At 47.8% G+C, this 10,358-nt stretch overlaps 2 protein-coding genes across 2 annotated transcripts; one reads left to right on the top strand and one right to left on the bottom strand.

The window, feature by feature from the left end:
* Positions 1–369: 369 nt before the first annotated feature.
* F4822DRAFT_407330 (mitochondrial 2-oxodicarboxylate carrier 1) lies at positions 370–2,130 on the bottom strand. The gene is made up of 9 exons (XM_051458479.1): positions 2,090–2,130; positions 1,954–2,017; positions 1,859–1,881; positions 1,781–1,791; positions 1,695–1,724; positions 1,557–1,640; positions 831–1,506; positions 626–771; positions 370–565 (listed from the first exon to the last, which is right to left on the bottom strand). Exons 2-8 carry the CDS (start codon positions 1,997–1,999, stop codon positions 742–744), a joined length of 900 nt encoding a protein of 299 aa, XP_051313475.1. The 5' UTR covers positions 2,000–2,017; positions 2,090–2,130; the 3' UTR covers positions 370–565; positions 626–741.
* A 1,388-nt stretch (positions 2,131–3,518) lies between these two features.
* On the top strand, positions 3,519–9,300 carry F4822DRAFT_407326 (uncharacterized protein). The gene is made up of 4 exons (XM_051458478.1): positions 3,519–4,723; positions 4,780–7,208; positions 7,256–7,373; positions 7,515–9,300. Exons 1-4 carry the CDS (start codon positions 4,077–4,079, stop codon positions 9,040–9,042), a joined length of 4,722 nt encoding a protein of 1,573 aa, XP_051313474.1. The 5' UTR covers positions 3,519–4,076; the 3' UTR covers positions 9,043–9,300.
* Positions 9,301–10,358: the final 1,058 nt, after the last annotated feature.

Raw genomic sequence — 10,358 nt, 5'->3', positions numbered from 1 at the left:
CCCGCCCGCCCCGCCCCGCCCCCCCCCCGCCCCCCCCCCCCGCCGCCCCCCCCCCCCCCCCCCCCCCCCCCCCCCCCCCCGATGGAATCAACGAAGGTGACAGTTAACCAAAAGCTAACGAGTAGTTGCGACGCAACACACTTGAGGGCTGGAGCGATCCTCCCGAGACTTGACCTTAGCTTGGAAGTGGCTGTACTGGTGGGTTGCGGTGGTAGGCTGCTGTATGTATTGGTATGGTTGGGCGAAAGAAGAAGCAATTCCCATAAGGCGGTGATAACCATCTAGGGCATCCTTTCGCAGGATGTGGCAGGGTGGATTATGGCCTCTAGAGGAGGCAAGCCTGCTGCATCGGAAATCTGAAAAAAGAAGTAAGAGGATTGGAACATGCGTCTTAAAGTGTTAAAACATCTACCTAAAGTAGGTGTTGGCTGCTGTGCTTATTTGGAGAGGAATTCATCTTAAAACTTCGATTAAGTCACTAAATAGTTGATATCAGTGCAGGCGTTTTACGTCAAATATCAAATTTCCAAATCATTAAATAAGGGGACTGCGTGTAAAGCTTGTTCTGGTGGGTATATCATCAATTCAACGACCAAGACCGGCAGTATGGAGGGAAAGCGCGTACTAGAGGTATCTATCTTCTATGGAGACATCGCGGCTAATATGCAAACTGCTTAATAGCAAATGAGACTTAATGTCCGAAAACTCCGTGAGGCGTTGAAGCCATTTTATGTTTATTCTCTATTGTGTTTTCATGGAGCGGAAGAAATCCTAGGAGTGGGTGGTATTAGTGAGTGGTAAGTTAGAGGGGGGAACATACGAATTCTTACCATGACACTTGTAAAAACGACTAGCAGAATACCTCCACCGGGACCAAGTCTTAGGACTTTAGGTAAAAAACCCTTGTATAAGGCGCCGAATCCTTCCTCCTTCATCACAGTCGCACAGGCACCCCAAGCCCAGTTGTACTTGGGAATTTGGCCGGCAACCTTCGGGCTGTTCTGGATACGCGACTTGACAACGTCCATTGGTGTGTTTAGTATTGTTCCGACTGTGCCACCCACAGAACCGGATATTAAGCCGTTGATGATCTCGCCTTTCTTGGTGTCGGCCTTGGGGAGGAGCTCCTTGACTTGGAAAATGCAGCCGAAGTAACCGGCGTTCCATAGTACGTGGCGCCACATAGTGCTCTCTAGGCCGTTGTACATGGCTAGAAGACCCTCGTTCTTAATTGTCTTCGCTACGACGTCAATCATACCAGAATATTTGCCTGCTGAAGCCTTGTCTTGTAATCTGATCTTGACCAACTCGAACGGAACGACGACAAAAGACTCGGTAGCTCCGGCAGACGCGCCGGTTAGAATCGAGAGCGATTGGTTCATCTTCTCAGCGCCAAATGCCTTGCGGTAGAATTTGCCCCATTCGTCGTTGGCGGCAAACTTGGTAGCACGCTTCGGCGCCTCCATCAAGATGGGAGCGGTGATACCTCTGTAGAGTCTCGAAAACCTGCGCCCCGAGTAAGCCCAACGTTCTGTATTTCTAGGTAGCTGCCGTACCCTTCATTGCGAACGATCTTCTGGAAACAATCCAGCATGCCTGTGTAAGCATCCGCGCCGGTCGCCTTTCCGGTTTGAAGTTGTCTATTGGAGGGTAAGTTTAGGCTATCTCGTAGATCGGATCGTATCGTCGCTCACACTCGAGTCTTCACAACATCTAGAGGATACCTAGTTTACGTTAATAATGCGCACGCGACAATTGTTGCGGGGTAGTCAATACGTACATTGTTAAGATCTGAAAGAGGACAGAAAATATTATTAGTCGGATATATAGGCGCAAGGACTTCGAGTTCGTTACTTGCCTCCGAGATGCCGGCGACGGCGCCTGAGTTACATTGTCAGCTTCACATGGTATGGCCATTGTCACCGAGATACGGAGGATGAGTTTGCGACTAACCTGCGGCGAACGTGTATATAAAAGGTAACGATTGATCTTGCGACATCTTGGACGAGTCTAACCACTATAAAAAGGTAAGCGACTTGTAAAAAAGAATCTGATTGGGAATAGGATTGAGTATCAAACGAAGACATACCTACGGTTACTGGCGGTTATTTAATTGTGAGAAAATCAAAAGTTCAATCCCAATTTGCGATGGCGGCGTATGGCCTGATAGCGAACCGATTTAGAACCCACTAGCCCTAGAATGCCCGCCGCATCGGAGTTATCAGCGGCCCCGCATTTACCTAACTTTAGGTACAAAAGGTAACTACGGCGCCAGTGGATTAGGGTAGTAACCGTCCTCCCACGCTGTTGAAGTAAGCTATCCCGAGTAATTAACCTCTTCTGGAATCCCTTTATTCATTCATATTACGTACATACTACCTAGATAGTACCTAAGAGCCATATAGGCGATATTTAATGTCTCAACTTGCGTTTTATTTGGTACTTATTTCATGGCTAGTGAGCCTATTTGTTACTCTTTGAACGGACTCCTTAATCTAGGTACCTGATTTTTAGTAACTCAAGCCTGATAATAGTGCAACTAAAGCTTCTGCTAGCGCCTTAATCAAGTGCTTCTAACGTTCGTACTGAAATCAATAACCTATAAACATCATACGCGTCTGATCACCACCTGATTGACACAAGGCTTGTTCAAAACTCATTAAGAAGCATTGTAGTTTTATATTAAGCAATGACTACAACGTATGTATCGTCGTATTTTCGTGCCTAAGTGTATACCTACGTATGTGCTCAGATTAGTTGATTGCAACTAGATCACTGACAGTAAAAAATATAGAAAGCACTTGTAGAGCAATGCGTAACTGGAGCAGAAGAAACTATGATGTTGTTTGGGTACTTGAGTAATTCCTTACCATTGTAGATAATAATAAAGGTCTCAGCTATGAACTCGAATGAGCAATGGGCTGGATTAAACAGTTTCTCGGCGTACAATCCTATTCGTAGCCCTATAGCTCAGCTGAGTCTCACCGCTGTTGTCTGTTCGTTCGATACCCAATTTAGCGAGGATCAGGGCAGAAACTGGGGGGATTTGGTGGGGGATATGCATGCGAACACCTCTCCACAATGTCTAATATCCTGCAGACCCTTAAGCTGTCGATTCTACTTAAAGTAATTCCCTAGCAACTCGTGTATTTTGTTTGTGCCTATAGTAAATACCTAGGTAAGTACGTACATGTGTACTCGATTAGACTGCATTCAAGTTTATGAATATCGAGGGAAAGCGTGCGTCGACGACTGGATAAAATCGACGTTATGGCCCTATGATGTCTTTAATACATCAGTGGTACATCAGATACAGGCGTCGAAACTCTGATGGCATACTTAGCCATTTATAGCGCACGAGGGAGCGGGTAAGAGCAACCGTGAGGTCCTGAGAATTGAACATGCTCTTTCGGTATGAGATGTGATTGGCTGAGGTAAGTCTCCGATGACCCGGTTCTTTACTATGGCGTCGCGGGGTTCGGAGGCGCGCACAGAAATCGTAGGCAGCTTCAACTTGGCCCTTATCAAACTTTCCACTCTGTTTCAATTCATCTATTTCCTTCCATCTTCGATTTCATTTATGACACATATATCTACCACATACTCCTCGCGAAAACTTCCCCGAAACTAATATCCATAAGCGAACTTCCGACGAATCGCACCCCAGTGACTCCTTTTATAAGTGATCGTCATCCCTAATACGACCGCGCATCGATCAAACATATCCCTTTCGTCGTTTCGTAGCCACCTACGATCGAATTGGGAACGACTCAACCCCCATTCATCGGATAGACACGTATTGCCGCGAAGCTTCGTATCGACCGAATTCGAACGCGACATCCGATCCGCCTTTCTGTAGCTTTCCGTATCGAACACATTTAAAGATAGAGCCAACGCACGCATTGCATTGTCATAGCCACGAATTCCGGGTCGTACATCGTAGCGGGATTAACCCCCCATCAACCTCTTGTAACGTCGAAGCGCTTCCAATCGCACCTTTAAACAGGCCGTGATCCTCCGAGACTCACAGCGAGGTGCAGTTTGAAGTGCTTTGAACGACACCTTATCGCATACACATGAGTCATCTACTTTGGAAATACTATTGGGAAAATGACGTCGACAAATTTCGTCGGCTGCTGGCCCAGGCTGGCTATTCCCAAACCCCATCCAAAAGCTCAGGTACGGGAGTAGGTAGTCCTGGTGCATTCGGAAGTTCTCCGCGAGCTGTTACCAAGTCGCGCAAGGCATCTGGCTTCGGTCTTACCGCTATCGCGCCTAAGAATGCTAGTAGCAGTCTTGGGAAAGGCGATATCAATAGTCGCGATTACTCAGGCTTGACTATTCTACTACGTGCTGCCTCGTCCGTTTCTCCGAATGCTATCCTCTTTGTTGAAGCACTCCTCGACCACCCTGCGATCGATATATACATCCAAGACTACGAAAGTGGTTGGAATGCCCTACACAGGGCTCTGTACAACGGCAACATCTCGATTGCGCGATTATTGCTGGATAAGGAACGAAAAGACTTGACGAGCGCGCTTGGTGGCGCTACTGTCACGAGGGTTGGCCAATTGATCAAGACGAAAGATCACGAGGGTAATAGTCCTTTCGACGTCTATAACGCAACTATCGCGCTACGAACGTTAAAGGTTTCGAAAGAACGCGCAAATTTGGAAGAGGATGAATCCGATACCGATGATGGTTCTGGGGGTGAAGATACTAGGTTAGACCTAGTCCAATCTAACCCGAAGATGTGTACCTTGCTGATATATTGTATAGACACCATGGGAGGTCCTCTGGCCTAGGTGAAGAAGTCTTCACGTTTGGCAGTAACAATAACCTTACCCTCGGGCTTGGTGATGAAGACGACCGTCAATTTCCCGAGCGCATTTATTTAAAACGTCCGGACCACTTGATTCAACACTTCTACGATCAGTATCTGGATGGGAAGAAACGTCAATCAAATTTGGAGGACTCCATGACCCGTGATTTGTCCGACATTCCCATCTTGATACAAAATCGCCCTTTGGTGATTCAGGATGTTGCATTCTCTAAGTTGCACAGCGCTATTCTCACTACCGATCCTGTGTCTAACCTGTATGTTTGCGGTATTGGTCGGGGTGGTCGTCTAGGTCTTGGCGACGAAAATACTAGATTCAATTTCATGCCTGTTCTAGGTGGGTTGTCGGACAAGAAAGTTATTCAAATCTCGCTCGGTCAGAATCATTCAATGGCTGTCACCAATACGGGGGAACTTTGGACCTGGGGGTTGAATACGTATTCGCAACTTGGGTTCCCTCTGCCTCCTCCAGCAAAGCCCGATGAGGAACCAATGAGCTTGACTCCTCGACAAATATTTGGACCGCTAAAGAAGGAAGTTATACTTGGAGCAGCCGTCTCTGCTATTCATTCTGTAGCGCACACCGGTTCTTCGTTATTTTGCTGGGGCAGAAATGTTGGCCAGCTTGCCTTGATGGATGCAGACTCTAGATCCCTTGAGATCCAGACTAATCCTAGAAAAGTTGCCGCGACCTTGCTTTCTAATCACTCGTCGATCGTCATGGTATCGGCTATCGAGAAGGCGACTTCTTGTCTATTCGAAGACCACACTGTCTGCGTTTTTACGAGCTATGGTTATAATATGATCAAATTTCCCAGCTATGATCCCTTTACAAATTCGCCACTTCAACGTTCGGTGCAACTCTCGATGTCGGCTCGCTACGACCCAGGTCGTAGAGAGATACATCAAATCGCCTCTGGTGGTGAAACCATTGCCGCCGTGACGGGAAATGGGGACCTTTTCACTATGGCAGTTAATCAAAAACCCGTTGATGGCACCCAACCTGCTTCCTCTACGACCAACCCATCTAAGATCAAGGACGCCGTAACGGTGCCCCAGTGCATCTGGAGTTCAAGAAAAGATGGCGTCAAATCTGTCGCTGTTGGAGAGAATGGTTCCGTTATGATCTCTACACAGTCCGGGGCTGTTTGGCGCCGTATTAAGAGAACGAAAGCGAAAGATACGAAAGTGCCTGCAGCAGCAGATGCTAAACGGAAAGATTTTAAGTTTCAGCGTGTTCCCTATATCACCGACATTGTCGCCGTTAGGAGCTCCACATTCGGTGCGTACGCTGCAATCCGAAAAGATTGTGATGTAACCCGGGAACAACTTGAAATTGATGAACAGACTTTATGGCAAGATGTAGCACCCCTGTTCCCGCTCGCCGGATTCAAGGCCTTAAATCACAAAGCGAGAGAGAATAAGGATACATGGAAATTTCAAGATCCCGATGTACTAAAGGGTCGTGTAGATTCGTTGGCATACGAGGTATTAACGTCAACCGACCTTGAAGAGGATCTTCAAGTCCATATTAGAGACTGGGGTTTTCGGAATGACAGCCTCGGGACAGTTGTCCGTGCCGCCGCCTACCCGGATCTGGCGATTCCTATACATTCCTGGTTGTTGTCGGCTCGAAGTCCGTTGCTACGACTTGGATTACAACGATTCAGAGAAACTGGAACTTATGAAGTCCCGGAAGTTCTCAATATCAGCAAGCAAGGCGATTTGACCATCGTGGAACTTGTGGGCAGTGTGGATTTGATCACGTTGATCAACTTTGTCGTATATATGTATTGCGATAGAGTCATTCCCGCTTGGAACTTCACACGGCAGTCCAGACCTCTAGCATACAGATATCGTCAAATCCGCACGGAACTCATGAAACTGGCCACTAAGCTTGGCATGGCTGAGCTAGAAGCCGCTGCTAGGACCCAGAGTTCTCCGCCGCGCTCTATGAATAAGGATTTTGGGAAAGCAATTGAGGATCCGGCTTTCTTTGGAGATGGTGACGCTGTCTTGGAACTGGATGGCGACGAGATTCCGGTCCATAGCTCACTGCTTTGCCAAAGATGTCCGTGGTTTCAAGGACTTTTCAATGGCCGCTCCCGTGGTATGTGGTTGGAGAGTCGCCGTGCGGCATTAAGTGACGCGGACCGCATTAGAATCGACATGAAACATATGGATCCAGAGTCCTTCCACTACGTACTCCGACATCTATACGCTGATATTGGCGAAGAGCTCTTTGACGACGTCATCTTGGAGAGTATCGACGAATTCTCCGAGTTGGTCATGGATGTTATGAGCATTGCTAACGAACTCATGTTGGATCGCCTATCGCAAATCTGCCAAAAGGTTATCGGCCAGTTTGGTAAGTTTTCTCATCCTTGAATCAATCTCATTTCCTAATCTCTCTAGTTTCTACTCGAAATATTTCGACCCTCCTCAACGCGATCAGTCCTTGTTCCGTCACCGAATTTAAGGATAAGGGGTTGGAGTACATTTGCTTACAGATGGAGTCGATGCTCGAAAATCAGTGAGTGGCTAGAACCTACCCACAGCTTCCCAGACCCTGCCTCTAGCGCAATATACCAACTGTTCGCCCTTTCGCCGCGATAGCATTTATGAATTGTCCCTGTAGAGCAGCGTGAGAGTATCGGAGCTAACTTATTGATAGTCTACTTGATGACCTTGACGAAGATCTTCTCTTAGAACTTGATGAAGTTGTAAGAGATAACCAGCTAGCTAGATGCCCCTTCGCGCGTAGTGGGAGAGCCTACTTGCTTCTTCATGAGCGTAACCCTGAATTGGCGCAAGACATTGATGAAGAGAGGCAGAGACGGGTGAAGCAAATGGCGTTCAAACTAAACCACAAGGATGATGAGAGGAAGCTATCGTCCTCCTTCAAGACCCGTTTCGGGAGTTTAGATGAACCTAACATTTCGCTAATTCCGGATAGAACGAGGAGAAAATCGAAGGCGGCTCAAAACGAGCCATTCACACCCGTACTTCGGCCACGCGACTCACAGGCAGACCTTATCTTCGCTATGGACGAAGAAGGGTCGCCTGGCGGCTCTAATCCCGTTTCCCCAAGTGCCAGGCCAGTACAACCTGGCGAGCGGGGTGATCTAGAACAGTTGCCTACCCTCAATAGTTCTTGGTATGATGCTAAAGGGAAATCCGTCGGGGATGCCGCTACACCTATTGCCACGCCCCCCATTTCAGCGCGAGAGCCGAATCTAACAACAGCGAAATCGCATACTGACCCTGCTGGGCGTGTTCCGTCGATAGGCAATCCTTGGGGTTCATCGGCGCTCCCAACTTCGCGTCTAGATTTGAAAGAAGTTCTAGCTGAGTCACGACCCCCTCAATCGGCTCTGTCCGCAGGATTAGCGGCTGAGAAAAAGGAAGGGAGTAGCAAAGCCACACCACAGAAACTATCTCAAAAGGAGAAGAAAAGGCAGTTACAGCAACATCAAGCGGAGCAAGCAGCTCGAGAGGAATCGCAATCTCAACAGTCGCAATTGCCTTGGGTAAAGGTCAGCGAGAAGAAAGAGTCACCTTGGCAGAAGACTCTGATTTTACCGAAGGCATCCTCCACCGATGCGTCTGAATCCCCCGCAGGTCCATCAACAGGTGTCCCCAAGCCAAAGCCACTTCTCGCTGCAGAGACGGGTTCTGATAAATCGATACCGCGACGCGCAGCATCTCCGGATACTAGATTTTCGGGCCAGAGGAGCAACAGTGGAACTAACGCTTCATCGTCCACTGTCCAGTCCAAGCCACAGCAAACTGCGCCATATTCAAAGTCGTATATCAAGCGAGCGCCCAAACCAGAGCGGGAAATGGGCCTCGGCCTCGCCGACATTATTGGAGAACAGCGACGTGAACAGGAAGTTGTTCGTGAGGCGGTCGCGAAACGCAGCTTGCAGGAAATTCAGCAAGAGCAGGCTTTCCAAGAATGGTGGGACCAAGAGAGTCGTCGTATGCAGGAGGAAGAGGCAAGGCGAACCGCCCGTGAGGAAGGCAAAGATAAGAAGAAAGACCACGGAGGCGGGCAAAGGAATAATCGGAACAACAAATCAAAAGGAAATAATAACAACCGGGGCGGTAATGGTGGAGGTGGTAGCGGCGCTGTTGCAGAAGGTGGCCCCAGTTCCAGCTCTAGAGGACGAGGACGCGGAAATAGAGGCAGGGCGGCATAATAGATGGCGGTTCATCGGATCTGGTGAGGTTAAAGGTACCTAGGTACCTACAGTCGCCAATGCATACACACGGAGTTTTGGTGTCAAGTGCAATACACGTAGTAGGGCGCTGATCGAGAGCTATTTGTCTTTATTAGCACTGTAGATATATGTGAAATAGGGAGGAATTGACATCGCACTGCTCATAACGTAATACGGCGTCCGAATAAGCACAAAACCGCGATCGTGCCAAAACGCCGTGCGACTAATATGGTGGTGTAATGCACTGTATTAGTGTAATTACAGGGAGTCATGCGCTGAAGGCCCCTATAGCTGCAGGGCACTACATCGTACTACAGTGTAAACTTCACTATAAATTTGGAGATTGCCCACCTGGGCAGGTGGACTTAGATACTGTAATATCGCGCACTGTAACAGTGAACCCCACTAAAACGCCCTCTAGCTTTACCTAGGTATGTACCTAGGTAATTACAGCCCTGTAATTACAGCGCTTATAGCACTGTAAATTCAGCGTTGACAGTGCAAAATGCCACCGCACTCTGTATTATGGCGCAATGGCGGTTCATTCGAATTAGCGCACGGTGCATAATTCGCGTAAAACTTACAACCCAGCAATTGCTTGTTCTCACCCCATAATTATGTCAGTTCTTGCGTTCATATTTTTTTAACTCTAAATACACTGTTAATTCAAGGGCTGCCGCAATCTTCAGATCTTCAGACTGTGTGCTTACCTAAGTCCGGGTCTGTCGTCTTATTAAGTGAACTTGACCCACATAGCCTGCATGCTCGGCGTCGATTGGTTCGAGAGTTCTGGGAACATACCAAATTAAGCGCTGAGCCTCCATCTGATTGGTTTAGGACGATGCTCGTGGGACGTCGACGTCTAGATGCTACATAGTAATAGCACCATACAGCGAGCTCGTCCAGAGTAGTATTGTCTGTTTGACCAATACTATCCTGATAGATATGTTATATTATTTCGAAGCAATCCAGCTCGAAATTGATATTTCTGAATTTGTACACTGTCAATTCTTACGATTGTGGATTCAGGTGTTTTTATTTGCCATGAAGAGTCGACGAGGGCGCGGAGACAGTGTGATAGTGACCGAGTCCAGTGTATTAATATCGATCTCCTGCCCGAAAACACTTCTATAGCAACGTACGTAAACAATGTTTGTTCTAACGCTCAAAAAACCAGAGCATTGACTTGACTATTTTTGGGTACTGTGCGGGTGGGTAGTGACGACAACACCCTTATTGTCTAGTCGTAATATTTCTCGCTCATATCTCTGGCACTGGGTAAGCTATACCCTCTT

The sequence above is a fragment of the Hypoxylon trugodes genome, assembly GCF_022578975.1.
Source record: "Hypoxylon trugodes strain CBS 135444 unplaced genomic scaffold F4822scaffold_6, whole genome shotgun sequence".
Taxonomy (NCBI): Eukaryota; Fungi; Ascomycota; class Sordariomycetes; order Xylariales; family Hypoxylaceae; genus Hypoxylon; species Hypoxylon trugodes.
The sequence above is the reverse complement of the archived record's forward strand: the minus strand, read 5'-3'. Positions and strand labels throughout refer to the sequence as shown.

Bases quoted from the DNA above. Each gene is read 5' to 3' on its own strand.
- F4822DRAFT_407330 (XM_051458479.1), bottom strand. From the start codon at position 1,999: ATGTCGCAAGATCAATCGTTACCTTTTATATACACGTTCGCCGCAG. The intron at 1,641-1,694 runs GTGAGCGACGAT...ACCCTCCAATAG, and splicing joins GATGTTGTGAAGACTCGAGT to ACAACTTCAAACCGGAAAGG. The intron at 1,507-1,556 runs GTACGGCAGCTA...CTCGGGGCGCAG, and splicing joins AAGATCGTTCGCAATGAAGG to GTTTTCGAGACTCTACAGAG.
- F4822DRAFT_407326 (XM_051458478.1), top strand. From the start codon at position 4,077: ATGAGTCATCTACTTTGGAAATACTATTGGGAAAATGACGTCGACAAA. The intron at 4,724-4,779 runs GTTAGACCTAGT...TATATTGTATAG, and splicing joins TCTGGGGGTGAAGATACTAG to ACACCATGGGAGGTCCTCTG. The intron at 7,209-7,255 runs GTAAGTTTTCTC...TAATCTCTCTAG, and splicing joins AAAGGTTATCGGCCAGTTTG to TTTCTACTCGAAATATTTCG.